Source organism: Colius striatus, chromosome 4 (genome assembly GCF_028858725.1).
Source record: "Colius striatus isolate bColStr4 chromosome 4, bColStr4.1.hap1, whole genome shotgun sequence".
Classification (NCBI taxonomy): Eukaryota; Metazoa; Chordata; class Aves; order Coliiformes; family Coliidae; genus Colius; species Colius striatus.
The window spans coordinates 40,358,612-40,374,086 of NC_084762.1; the positions used below are offsets into that span (position 1 = coordinate 40,358,612).

The 15,475-nt window shown below is 35.2% G+C and overlaps 1 protein-coding gene across 2 annotated transcripts in view; it reads right to left on the reverse strand.

Annotated features, from left to right (window-relative positions):
• CDH7 (cadherin 7) overlaps positions 1 to 15,475 on the reverse strand; it is a 66,723-nt gene that overhangs the window by 33,436 nt on the left and 17,812 nt on the right. For both annotated transcript variants that reach the window (XM_010202099.2, XM_061994516.1), the window contains exon 2: positions 4,671 to 4,965. In XM_010202099.2, coding sequence (XP_010200401.2) covers positions 4,671 to 4,965 — 295 coding nt within the window. The remainder of the gene's footprint in view (positions 1 to 4,670; positions 4,966 to 15,475) is intronic.

Below are 15,475 nucleotides of genomic sequence, written 5' to 3' on the forward strand. Positions count from 1 at the left end.
GGGTGAGGGAGCCCTGGCACAGGCTGCCGAGGGAGAGTGTGGGGGCTCCTTCCTTGGAGGTCTTCAAGACCCAACTGGACACGTTCCGTTGTGACCTGATCTAGGTGGACCTGCTTCTGCAGAGGGGTTGGACTAGATGATCTTTGGAGGTCCCTTCCAACCCCTACTATTCTGTGATTCTGTGATATAGATCCTTTAGAAGATACAGGACTTTTAAGGTAGAAATTCTAACACTTTCTTTTTCTGCACTTATCCCACTTGAGTGGAAACATCAACTAAAACCCAAAATCTTTCTAGTCACTTTGTGCTAATCAACTTCTCTCAAACCTCTGATGTGAACAATCATTTAAAACAGCTACTATTGACATTATTTTTCAGTTGCACACAAAAGCTTTGAGCTTACAGACGTCCCATGCCGAGAAAAAGATTTCTGCACAAAAACTTTTTTAAAAGAATATACAAGCTAACATAAGGTATGCTAACTATCTGAAAGTCCTACATACAGAGAATCAGTTACAAGAAAACATAATGCATGGAAAGATCGATATGTGAAGGTTTACAGAGATCTTCCCAGAGGAAGCAAATTTTTCTTGAAGAACGGGAGTTCCTTCAGAGGATGATTATTGCAACACAGAGTTGTCCTAATTTTTCTTGCAATGGATGGATGAAAAATTCATATAGTTATTTTCCTTTTAAAAAGAAAGGAACCAATAAAGCTCTATGGATACTCATGGATAGTCAATAAATCTATAAGTTGAGGAAAAATGTATGCTTTCACCATGGTTTCAAATTCATCATTTTACAAAAGCAGAGTTTTTGTTCCTGCACTGAAATTAAGGCTTCCTTTTATTCCTGAACGTTTTGTCTACCTCATAACACAGACAGTCATCTGCCATGCTTTTATCCAAGATTAGGAGTTAGAGGTAACATGGGACAATCAAGAAAAGGTACCACACCTTCAATTCATGCAACAAATAGAGACTTCCAGTGAATCTTATTTATGGCAGCATGGTTCAGAGCCCTAGACTGTAGATGTAAACAGAACACTAACCTTACCTTAAACTTTTATTATAACCTGTAGCTTCACAACTACAAGTATTTCTTACAGTTTATCTATGTGACATGGGCTGAAAAAGTAAATAGGGGCTATGTACTGAAAATGTGTCTTTCCCTCTCAGATATGGATTTTCTACAATTATTTTTCTCCACAATTATGTCTCTGTAACACAACTGGAATGTCAGTACATTAAAAAGAATTCTACTTTTAGCAACTTCATAAAATTTTACAGCAATTTCAACAAATACTGAGGGAAAATCCTTGCTGTTAATGAAAGGGTGTTAAGACATTTTTCTTTAGCGATATTAGCCAAGAACATACCAACTTTTGTGTTTATGGCACAGATTTCCTTTACATTTTGCAGAATGGTTAAGCTATCATTTTTAACCTCACCTTTAACATATACTTGTAAACATCATATAATCACAGCAATCTGAACATTTGACCTACTTATGTTCTGATACTTGTGCAAAAGGAAGAGCAGATTTTCTCAGAGAAGACCTTGAAATTAGAGCACTCTTTGTAATTGAATTTACCAAAGTCAAGATTCAGCAATGTTTCTGATGTTGCAGAAATCAGCCTTTTCTGTTATAGGGTCACATAAAGGTAAACTGGTTGCTAAAGTTTATTTTGAGTTTAAGATCTTTCAAAGGGATCCTTTTAAAATCTCCAAGTTGATTGTTTTAGAAACCTCTGAAGAGAGCTTTCTAAAAATGCATGGCATTTTACCAAAGTTTTTAAATGGGCTTGGACAAGAAATGCTTGTGTGACTTCTGTTTTTAACACTGGTTAAACCAAGTAAGAAAAAAAGGGTTTATAAAACTAGACGAAGTTATCAAATTCTTACTTTTGAAACCACACAAATCCTTATCAATTGAATTCCAAACACATTGACAAATTAAAAACAGACCTTTAAAGGCAGTCAGTTCTTAAAGGCATTGACTTCTATCAATTAATGCTGTGTAATATGTGTAATATATAAACTAATTCCATGATGGTACTGCATTTCAATATGATATTGGTTGTTACTAGAAATATTAAACAGTTTTCCTATCAAGTTATCTAAAAGGGAAATACTTTAAAAAAGAAAGCCATATGATTTTCAGATAAGCCATATCTTTGTGGTTTTTGCTATGAATAGATTTACACACCATCAAAATACTTACCCTATCCAGGATAATCAATATAATTGGGCCTGACTCAAATTTAGTATGAATCTGACCCCAAGTCATTTTAAATAACTGAAAAAATTGACTTCAATTAGCCTTAGATAATGTCCTAAAATAGTTTTCAAATAAAATTCAGAATTATTACATTTTCATAACCATCTTTTAGGTTAAAGGTTATCATTCTCCTAACTTTACAGTTAATTTGAGTTTAGAATCCTGTGATCTTATTCGTTTTGTCTAATATCCAATTAAAATCCATGTCATGGATATAATTTAAAACAAAATAGAAGACAGATACTTCATTTCTCCTTAATATTTCATGAATGCTCTAGGTGATTCATTAAAAATTGTGTTATATGAATAAACTATGAACTGCTAGGACTAAGTAAGTGTAACACAAGTATTTTATACTAACCCTTAATTCAGTAACAATTCTTAAGATATCATTTGGTAGTTGTGTGATGCAAATCATGAAGATGTTTAAAATTTAGTTTCAGGAAACTCATGAAGATGAAACTGGCCTTAGTTAACACTTTTTAGTAAGATAATTCCATTCTTTCCTGCAAGTCTCAGTTAATAATTTTGTACAATATACTACTTATGCTGAATATATATTTGGTGCTGCAGTCCATATGGGAAAGAATTTCTTTCAGTCATTCATGTGGTAAAGATTCATCAAAATATGGAAAATATGCAGCTCATTTTGAAAAACAGAATCATAAAGAGTCCTTATGTTCTCCACTGAACACTGTGCACCCCCCACAGATTGATTCTTGATGTATTTTAGGAACAAAAGGAGCACAGGTGAAGGGTAGAGGCATGGATTTGTATGTGTAGGTAAACCTCATTTATCTGTAGTAGATGTCTATATGTTAATATGCAAGACAGAAGTAACTCATACAAGAGACGTGGAGAGACTGCTCTTCGAGGTTACAAAGACAAAGGTGCAAAAATCTAATCATTGCTGCATGTTACACCTCACTGAAATAATCTAATTCTAAAATAAAACAGCAATTTAAACCAAAGGTTTTTTTAGACAATTTTTTTTTTTAAGTTCTACATATTTAGTGTTTGCAGTCTTAGATTATCTGATTATCTCTGTTTTTCTAAAGTCCAGTATTAAAAAGTTCTCTGCAATGTATTATGACACAATCTCCTCCCTGATATTACTCAAAATCTGTACTGTCCATCTTTCTTTCCAAGGCTACTGCCCGTTCAGCTATCCACATAGTGTTCAAGTAACAATGAACAAGTGCCAAATATCAAATGAGATATAGTGTCTACACTCATTAAATAAACAAACAGAAAAAATAAATAAACAGAAAACGAACTAGCAATGTTTTACTTATTTCATATTAGCTCCTAAGTAGAGTTTCAAACATAAAAGCAATGTTGACTAATGACTACTGTAGGGCACTTAAGTAGGAATGAATATTTTTTCTCTCTATGACTCTAATTTAGAGCCATTGTTAAACATCCAAAAACACAGAGGATGGTATATGGCAAGTCTTACTGTAAGAGTATCAATTTCTTATATGGTTTAAAAACAGTCAAGCAATGAAAATCCTGATTTCTATCACCATATAACTCTCTTAACCTGAAGTGAGGCTTCCTGTACACATATCTCCGCTTAAGTAGACTAAGTTCTGCTTTTTTTAACTTCATGCTTGCATTTACAATTTCACAGTAAAGTAAAATTTATCAAAATGTCTCTGGGTCAAACTCGCAAAGACTTCTCTGATTCGAATCAGTCAGCTTTCAAAGTATCAGTGGTACCTGACAAAAGATTAACACTTTGTCTCTTTAAAATGAAGAGAGAGTGGATTTGATGTTAAATTTCCTTTTTTTAATCAAACTCAGGAAAAATTAGTATTTCTTCGTTTCCAACAAAGGACTGATGCCTCTAAAAGCCATTCTTCTCTGATTCCACTGGAATTTTGAAACTATAACATGTTGTACCCCAGTCCCTGCTGTTTGCATTTATTTCAGAGAACTGTATTTCAGCATTAGAAAAGATATACAGTAAACTGTTACTAGTATATGCAAATTATACTATGCACTAGCAGAGATTTCAAAAGCTTGTTCAGAACAGTGTTTATCTGACAAAATGATATATTTTCACCTCTGAGTAGCATATCATAGGTGTGAAACTTATTATTGTTAATGAGAATTATAAAACAAAGCCTCTGGGCATTGGAATGAGAAATACACCATAAAATGCTTATCAGAATCCCTGTACAGCTATTTGAGTTTCACAACATTTTTGAAAGGGTAAATACTTAATCTAGCATGTTATTTCAAGTTAAGTCTTGAAATATCTAACTGTTGCAGGTGCCTCATAGATAATTAAGTAGCTTAGTGCAATACAATAAAAAATAATGACATTTTTGAAAAGACAATAGGAATAAATTTCCTATACCACTAACAGTGTATTTTGCACTTACCCACAGGAGACATCTCAGGAACTCCAGCAGTGTAAGGACCATCCAGAAATTTTGGCTCATTGTCATTGATGTCCTGAATCTTAATGACGAACTCAGATTCTGGTTCCACAGGTTTATTAGTCAGCCTATCTAGTGCTTGTGCTCGGAGTGTGTAGTAGGCCTGCTCTTCTCGATCCAGCCTCTTTGTAGCATGAATATCCCCCGTGTTCTCATCAATAATGAAAATGGAACTTGCCCCTTCGCCTGACAAGATGTATTTGATAGAACCATCTCCTTTATCAACATCAGAGTGAAGCTGGTGAAAAATTGATGAGAAATGAGATTAACTTACAAGAGTCAGTGGCATGGAGATATGTAAAAATAATTCTTATGTCGAGCAGTAGAACATGAAATTTTATTGTTCTTGGAAAGATAACCAGATTGTTTATCTTGCATGGTATATGAGGGACTATTAGAATCTATCAGCTTGCTCTTTTGAGCAAGATAATGTCATTCTTTCCTGAAAACAGACTCATTTTCAAATGCATTTGATATTGTCCTACAGTCTTCTCACATCAGTTTTATATAGCCACACACGCACACATATGATTATAACCATGTCTTATTACTACCTGAATTTACCTACATTGTTGGTTTCAGCTTACTATCCTTAACGTCAGTGTGTTTGATCCTATGCATTTAAGAGAAACACCATACTGATTTCCTCAGTGTTTATGGTGTAGAGCAGTAAAACAAATCAAATTAATTAAAACTGATACTTTGATAAATTGCTCACTACTACCTGATGGACCTATAATTTCCATCTTGTTTTCTATTATCTAACTTCAGAAAAATGCAGAGTCTGAGAAGGATGAAAAAGTATCCAGACACTGCCTGATTAAAAGTCAGATGTAGTTTCTCTAGGACTACTTGTAGCAGAAAAAGAACAAATGTATCTCATTAGGTCAAAATCTATCTTTCATTAGAATTGCATGATTTACAGAAAGAAACTTTCTTTATCATGCAAGCTATTTTATATTGCATACTAAGATTCCACAGGTTTTGTAGCTCTTTCAATTCTACTGAGTCTCAATTCCCTGTTACAAACACAGACTTAGATAATTGTCATATACTTTCCAAACTTGTATCAGCAATGTAATTGAATTGGACAGCATGTAAAGTGACACATGTATAATATATTTGATATGATGAAAGTGAAAAGAACATCAGTAAAATTCAAAATACTTTCTCACTTGTTAAAAAGTGGATTATTGGTTGTAAATAGCTGAGGACAATGTTAAAGATATTTGGATTCTTTACATCTCTTCTCTACTTTGTACCCATCCTAACTCCAAGTCATGTTGAGTTTGGAGGTAACTCTACTGTCACCATCGTAATAATTTCCTCCACTAACACATTTTTTTGTTGGGTTTTTTTTGTTTTTTTTTTTTTTTTTCTCTCAGCTAGGAGTACTCTTGAGATAGCAATCACTTCCAGAATATATGCAGAAAATTACTATCTCGGGCATAACTTAGCACAGCTGGAAAACCTTTTCCTATTTCAGCAGGGAAGTATTCTTGATCAGTTTTGAATTTTGCAGATGGATAAAAACTGCCTTTTTCTTATACATTATTTTACTTACACTGTCTGGCATCTCATACTTATGCAATTACAGTGCATTCTCTCTTGTAAGACATAAATGGATTCTGAGCTTTGGACTGGATAAAAAAAAACCAACAACAACAAAAAAAAGGAGAACAAGGATGTCTAAATCAGGACAGCTGCATTATTTCAAAACATGGCTTCATCTGCTGATCAGATGAATCATTCTGCTGATCTCCCAAGATACCTAAAGAAGCCTGAGATTTCTTTGGTGGAGTTCCCCAGAAATTTAAAGTCCTACTTATCACACTCAGACAATGCTGACATTGTGACCAGATCAAGATAAAATTTGTCTCCTATCCAGGCTCTTTCAAGATCCTCAGCATTTCATATTTCTCAGCCCTAATAGCTGGGGGTTTATTCAATAAATCATATCTCTTTCCATCTTACAAGTCTATTCGTTGAGGCTCTTGATGCTTTTCAAATGACTGGAAGAAGCACCCACCTTCCTTGCAAAGGAGCAGTAGCCTATGCAAGCAATAATCTATCTCGCTGTGTTTCATATTGGTTTACTCCATCCCCCTCCCCTCCTGTTTTTAATAAGACCTGCTTCAAGATCTCTTCTATGTACAGAGGCATAGCCAGAATCCTACAGTCTAGACTGAAATACTGAACGTCACATTACTCATGAACTCAAGTTAGGCAACACAAAGTTTCAAGCCCTTGTCTTCACTGAAGTAATTCTGTTTTCTCCATATCTCATATTCTAAAAGAGCACTGATCTTTCTGTGGTGGCTGAGACTCTCACATTCTCCCTGTAAGTTATTCCACCTTTTGTGGCATACTCAAGGGTATGCTGGATAAAAGAAAAGCAGATGACATCAGCATATGCAGCAGTTTATCAGGCAGAGCAGTTTTCTGAAGGTTAGAGATGTGCAAGATCTTTTCAGGCAGTGAAAAGAAGGGATTTCATATCTCAGCTTACTGAGAGTAACACAGAGCTTTTTCATGGGGCTGAAGCTGAGCCCATCAGCACATCAGACTGGAGCACTCACACCTCGCTCTCATGCTGCAGGACTGTACAGCCCCTTTTAAATTTTGTATTTAAATACAGTCATACCCTGAATAACTTTCTAGCTGTGTTTTGGAAGAAAGCCCTTCAGGGGAGAGGTCAAAAGTGTAAATCCTCAAAGATGCACTGAGTAAGGCTTTCACATCCCAGAGAAATTCTGTAGCTTCAGCATTTCCCATTTGCTCACTCAGTAGCTCACTGACTAACACATCATTTTTTAAGGAGTCCCACTCTGAGGTCTATAAATCTCCTCACAGATTACACTACAGTGGCTGGTGTCCTGGAGTGAAATGTTGAAGAGTGAAATGGTTCCACATTTTGGAACCATGCCTTGGTAGAAAATTGCTACCGCAAGGATTGGTGAAACGATTAGCAATGACCTTTGTTACTCCAAGGCTGAGGCTCTGTGAAAGCAGTGATTTTCAACTAAGAACAAAATTTTTGAATGCAGCAGTGCTATACCATATTTACAGTTCTGCCACTAACAAATGTTAAGTTTAAACTACCTATACTTCCAGTTACTTAGTTTAACATACTACGAAGAACTAACATTTTCCTTATAATGTAGGCTTTAGAAAATACTTTGCACATTCTTTGTTGTTTTTATAGTTTGGGGTGTTTTTACCCCTTTTTTAAAGAAGTAGTACATTTGAGAGGGACACCTGAGATTTTAATTTATTCTTGTGATTGAAAATAACTATATATAATGATATTAGCCATTATTACAGTATTAATTTACAGGAAGGCTCCCAATGGCATTTGTTGCAGCGACATCTACTAATTCATCTATCACTCCTTTCACTTTATATGGAGGCATTGATGTAGCAGACAGAACTGCATCTCAGTCTTGAGCTGCATGTGGGAAATATGAGAAGCAGAGGTTCCAGAAAAAAAGGCAGTTTCAAATTCTTGTTTCAAGAGAAAGATAGGATTGAAGGCCTCACTGAGTGAATCTCATTTGATCCCATTTGGAACATCCTCAACAAATTTTATTTCAGAAGTAGTTTGCAATAAATTTTGTAAATAAAATTCCTCCCTCTGTTTTCTGAAAGAGGAATGCTATAAATAAAGATGATTTTTATACTTCCAATTAACTTCATCTATTGCTGCTTCCATGCAATATCGATGACAGTCTTGGCTTTAAAGTAAACAGTGATCAGATCTAATACCAATAGCCACATAAACTTTGTGGAGGCAGAGGGGGCCAATATGTATAAGAAGTATACCTTTTTTTCAAAAGGTAATTTACTGAGTGCCTTCTACTGTCTCTGAAGTCAAATTAAAAAGAAGGCACTCATAGATTCTTAAGTCCAGCTCCTGAAACCTCTCTTAGTTTTAGAAAATGCTTATTTGGGTATGTGTGACAGAAGTGGTAGCAAAGGCACTGTTACCCTAATTCCTTTAATGAATGCAATTTTGTCCTCATATTTTTTGGCTTTGCAACATTCTAGCTTAGTATAGGGTCTCATCTAATGCATTTATGTTTATATGGTCTCTCAAGATGATGACTATTCTAGGGAAATAATATTTCTCCTTCAAGACCTCAAATTATATTTTTTGGATTTTGTCTATTTTTAGGTATAGATCTGTACAACCAAAAATGACATCATTTTGCATCACTTGCCATTAAAGTATGGTAAAGCAGTATTTTCAATAGAGAAGGAAACTCATTTTTATCAGCAAGAAGAGATACTGCATTGTGTTAAAGGCAATTTATCTAGCCACTACAGATCTGTTTGAGGTCTGAATGAGATGTTTGCTATTTCAATCTAGGCTCCCTTAAGCAAGTGAAATGTTCCTATTCCTTTCTTCGTTTTTTTCTTCCACAAAGATCTACTTATGCAGTTGTTCCTCTCCATGGCAGCATGACTAATGTTTCATCACAGTTTACAGATTCTAGATGAAGAAGAAAAGCACAGGGAGAACAAGAGGAGCTGCTGGATTTTCAGCACCAGCAGGATCACAAAGGTAATGAGAGAGACAGACAGAGCAAACAGGAGATGCCTTAGTACAACCTAGCTTCATAGCTCCCTGAGACAATAAGAAAAGCGCAGTCATTTTCAGAACCAAAAAGTTGTCTGAACAAGGAGTTACCTTGCCTGCACTCTTTCTTTTCTTGCTGTGAAAGTAACTAGAAAGGGAGGACAGGAATGAAAACTGCATCCTCATGACTGTGCAGGTATCCATAGTTCTTGGTGGTATGTTACTGTAGCTACTGCAGCATTATTCCTGCCTTCTCATTAAAAACAAGGAGGGACTAGAAAGCAAAAAAGGACACAAGGAAGAAAGAATACCAAATCAGGAGCAAACTTCTTGTCCATTTTATAACCCCAACTTACTATTACAGAAAAGCTGAGAACGGAATGCAGGAGGAAGACACTCTTGTCCTCATATATAACATCCCTTCCCTGCTTTCTGAAAAGAATTAAAAAGAGAACTTTTTGTGTGTATACAAATTAAACATGTAAATGCCAGATGAAAGAAAGCAGTTGATTTGAAACAATGACTTTTTTTTAGCTATTTCTACTAAATCTCACTCATAACAACAGCCAGGTTCTTAAAACTTCTGCTCTTGGATTCATTATTTACTGTGATTGCACCTAGAAGTTTTTGAAATCTTTTCTCCTCAGATTATCACTACTAATAACTGTTTTGAATTGTGATGACTCATAAAGTACCAGATACTTGTGGGGTTCGTTCTTCTTTTATGAAATATAACACTATATTTTTTATCTATCAGGATAACTAAGATTTCAATATTGCTTATTTGGAACAATTTCCATGACAATAATGACAAATATTTAAATTCAGCATAGACAATGGAGTTCACATTTAAGTAAAATTCAGCGTTCACATATACCATGTTTCTGTAATATTGAAGGGCTTAACAAACATACTAGTTACTAGCACGATTGTTTTCAGAGGCATCTATGAAATTTTTATTATTGTAAACTGTAACCATATTTCAATATCAACAGTTTAAGACATCTTTATTAACTTCCTTTTCAGTCTCATTATAGGTGTCACATGTGACAGAAACAGATTCCTCAACATCTTATTGATGTCAGCAAATGCTTTTGACTCATATAATTGACTTCACACCCAAAAAAGTATTCAGTAGGTAATGATTTTCTTATGAAAGTTTTTTATTATTACTTTTATGGAAAGTTAAGAAAGTTTTGATAAAGGAGCTCCTGGAGGTCCTTTATTTGCTTTTATTTTTATTAATTTATGTAAATTTATAGAATTCATGTAAAACTGTAGACCAAGCCTGAGTTCAGACAGAAATATGCTGGTCTATGCTTTGTGCTTTCAGAATAACAGATAACATTGAAGGCAAGAAATCAAGTCAATATAAATGGCTATACCCAAAGCCCTAACATTTTAAATTAAGAGTTTGAAAAGAAGGAATGTTCTTAAAACACTGACAGAGTTTCCTTGTCTCAGCAATGTAGTCAGTATAGTAAGGAACTACCATAGAAAACTGCCACAGTGGCACAATTTGCCACTTTGCCTTACTAGCAATTTCATGCACTGTTTTGTTGCCTCCAGACTTACTCTTTGCCAGGCAAGTACAGAGGTAGCCATGTGGGAATACAACAAGATCTCACAGTATAACCACATTATATTTATCTAATACAAGCAGCTGGTGACAGGCTTGCTCAAAACCCAGTTAGCCAAGACAAGACTTCTGTTCTATGTTGATTTAAGAGCCAAAAACTTCTGTCTAGAGAGCTCAGAGCTGACTAAAGACCTAAGACAGACTGAGACAACTGAGGCCCATGACATTCCTGAGAGCTCTTCATGTACAGCTCTATCCTTATAGGCTGCCTGAACTCATACTGTCTCCAACACTAGTCCTACAAATGACCACAAGTCAAGATATCAACCAAGGATCACCAGAAATGCAATGAGATAAAGAGAGGTTACCCATTATATAAGCTCGTTTCACATTAAAACTAACATCAGGACACATCCCTTTGTGAATACCAGCTTTGCTATCCCACAGCTTGTCCTTAATAGCCCTGCAGGGAAAGTGTGTTATTTGATGTATTTTGTCCCCCAAGATCTTAAATATACAGTGAATATAAGGCCAGTAAGAATAAAGGTTCATCTAAAACCAAGATATTCATGCAGGTGCATGATTAAGAAGGCATAGAATAAGAGAGAAAATAAATAACAGTGATAAATAGAGAGAAAAGAGGAAACTGAATGTAATAAGAAAGGTAAAAAAAAGAAATCAAAGTGGATGAGAACATGAACAGGTCTGAAGGATCAGGATAGAACTGGAATGGGAAATAGACTGGTGATAAGAGGAAGAGGGGATGGGGCAAGAAGGTGGCAAAGGAGACGGGCAAAAGGAAGAACAGCAAGTTAAAATGAGAGGAAACAGCTACAAAGAAAACTCAAAAAAGTGTAAGAAAGTGCTTAAGCAGTAAGTGGAGCTGATTTTCAGTGACTGATCACAGAATCACAGAATTACAGAATCTTAATGGTTGGAAAGGACCTCAAAAGATATCTAGAGCAAGACCTCCTAGGGTAGGTCACACAGGAAATCATCCAAATGGGTTTTAAGTGTCTCCAGAAAAGGAGACTCCACAATCCATCTGGACAGCCTGTTCTAGTGCTCCATCACCCTCATAGTGAAGAAATTCTTCATCAGCTTTTCATCATAAGGGAGATGCTCCACTCCTCTAATCATCTTGGAGGCCCTGTGCTGAACTCTTTCCAGCAGCTACCTGTCCTTCTTGAATTGAGGGGCCCAGAACTAGACACAATATTCTAGATGTGGTCTCACAATCAGTGTTGCACAAGAACAGCATTTGAGAGTAAAGCTGTGTAACTTTACCAGCATCTTTTTTCCATGCTCAGTTTAATGCAACAAGAATTAAAAGTCTGAATCTGTTTACGTGTCATATTCCTGAGAGTGTGTATTCCTACTACTCAAAGTTCACAAAAAAAAATAAAAGTCTATTCTGAAGAAAAAAAAAATAAAGTGCTGGAACTAGAAGAGTAAATGTAAGAAACATGGCTGCTGGGCAGGGAGAGTAGCACAGGTGTCAGACTGTTCTGGCACTTACTAGGTATGGATGTCAGAATAGGCATCATTTTAGGAAAAAAACCCCAAAAAACTCAACTTTATTTCCTCTATTAATGGAGTTTCTGAACTTTTTTTGCTGTTACAGAATGTATGTTCCTATGTGCCTAAGAAATTAAAATAGTAAGAATTTTTATTAATTTAATAGACTTAGTTTCTTCACATGATCACACTTAGAATAAGCAGTGAGGCTTTACTGTCTCCTGCCCCCGCATGATGCTTCCTCAGCAAAAGGTTCAGAAACATTGGTGGAAGAGTTTAGTGAAAAATATTTAACACTTATACTCTGAAGTGACTGATCAGTGCTCCAGGAGGATAATGACCTTATCACCTCAGCTATATGAAATGAATATTTAATTTTTCCAGTCTTTTGAAAAACAACGGTGAAACAGGAAAGTGAATGATGAAATTTCTTTGTTTCGTTCATATTAACTATTCAAACAAAATTCAAAATAGAAGTACCAAAATTCTAAAACATACATTTCATAACATTCCAGTTAGTATCCAAGTATGCCCTCAAGGGTTCTAAGTGGAAGATAAAGTTCAGATGAAATGTTCCTCTAGGAATAAGAGATTTTGTCATTTAAATGCTAGTGAGTTGAATAATTAATAAGAAATACTAAAAATGCATGTGATAAGAGCAACCATGTCACATTTTAATCACATTCTTTCTCTTAATATCATTCAGTTGTGTCTATAGTGTTCTCTCTGTGTATACTTCAATAATTTAACTCTTTATATAGACAGTGATACAATGTATACAGTGTATGTGTACATTTAAATGTATGTATGTATACATACATCTGTACACCTGCACATATTGTGTTTTTCCTTATTCTGTCCTTTTCTGTTCCAGTCTCTGCAGATGCTGTACTCACTTCTCCCCCCACAGTTTTAATAAGAACACAAAATGCCCTACGGTGACAGGGAAATGTGAAGCCTGCCCATTAAGTTTAGTGCAGCTACATGAGGAACTCAGAAGCAGCTGCTGCTGTAGATGGAGCTGAGTGGGCATATGTAGCTGGTTAAGTAGTCTTGAGGAGTTTTAATGGGCCATCATCATGACATTTCACTCCCCAAAATTACTATTCGTCATTCACACTCTTAAAAAGACGGTTTGGCAGATTTGGGAGGTAAAAGCCATCTGTATACTGTGCATCATCATGTACTAATTGCATAATATTTTGGGGGGGTAGGGGAACAGCAATACTGTATTGTAGCACCACCAAGAGCCTGTAGGCAACATAACATGTTCAGAATAAAAATGGAAAAAAAGAGAACTTGTGGCTAACACAAATTTCAAGCTTTTCAGAAATCATCTTGCTGGAATTTAGAATGACAAAACAGACCACAGTGTTTGTAAACATCATGCACATTGGCATCTTTATAGACCAGTTCAATATTGAGCTTTGAGGTTTGGTTTTTTTTTTTTTTCCCAAACCACTCTCAGTCCATCAGATTCCTTGGAGTATTCATTCTGAATATTTCAGTAACGAAACTGCATCACTGAAAATCCAAGCCTAGAACATCACCATACTGGGAACTGTTTCTGTTTTTACCTAGATTCATTTTTTTATTAAAGAAACTAATGACTCAAATCTCATTAATACAAGTGCCTAAAAAAACAGACCATATGAAAATACCACTAGAGTGAAATCCTATTTACAAATACCTGAATGTTTATTCTTAGTAGCTGTATTTGGGTTTCTACACTCACTTGTTTTAGAGGAAATGGACTAGGTTATCTTTCACATATTCCAATAGTATTTTCACATAATCCGTATCTATTCATAATGCACCATACTACTTGCTGTTATATTCTAAACCAACATATTTAATGGTCCGGTGATTTGATTTCTTTTGTTGCCAAGAATAACTGGAGCTGTAAGTCACTACTATCTGTTTTAGCAGTGTAGTAAAATTCTGTGAGGATGCTCTCTCCCTGCAATACGGATATATGGCTTCTGTGAAAGTGATCAGGCTTAAAAATTGTAGCACCACAAATAAATATCAAAGACCCTAATATACTTCATAGAAGAATATCTGCCAGCTACCAGACATCCGCAGGCTTGAAAAATTTATGCATGTATACCAGCTTACAGAAAGAGAGTCTTCAAGAAACTTCACTCATTCATCCTCTCAAATTGCTTCCCCGTTGCAAATGAAACAATCTCTATTTGCACAATAGACATACAGCAAAGAATAATTTCCCAAGCAGAAAATTTTCTTGAATTAAATATGTGTATGTATATATGCATAAATACATCTATATATTTACAGCGATACCACTTCTTATACTACTGTACATTGTAAAAAATGTTAATACTTTTATTAATTATGATTGTTAATTCTTGTTTATTCATCCATTTATTTCATTATTTTTGTTATCAGAGGATGCATGAATACACTTCGCTTTATGGCACAGGGAAGTGGGAGAGTGGGGGGGAAATGAAGCAAGAAAAGCAATAGCAGAATTTATATACCTGCAATGACATATGAATGCTTTTTACTTTTTCCCTGTTCTCAAAAACAGAAATAAGAAAAAAGAGTACAAATACACTGACTGGAATGTTGCTTCTCCCATACTGCTTTTTCTACTTAGCTGAGATAATTCAGGCCTAGGATTTCAACTGCAAAAAATGATAACATATTAGAGGATCTATTTTTTAATATCTATCTCTTAAATCTAAAGAATCCTCAGTAATAGCACTAAGCAGAAAAAATAATATGTAGTTCTTATTTGACTACCATATCAATAATAACAAATGTATAAACTGAAATTAATTTGGCATTGAAGCCTTTTCTGAGATGACGTACATACTTATACTGAATCTTGTTATTTTAGAGTGGAAATTATACTTCTCATATTGCCTCTTCTTTGTCAAACTACTGATCTATAGTTTAGAGTGATTGTACTCTTTCTGCTTCAACTATTCAAAACAGCTTGCAGCTTTGCTTAGTTGCTAATGATTTTTCTCATAGGAACCTGCTTCCAAAGAACATTAGTCCCAAGGAATGGCTACCCGGAGGGTGTAGAGCTTTCTTCTGTTGTGT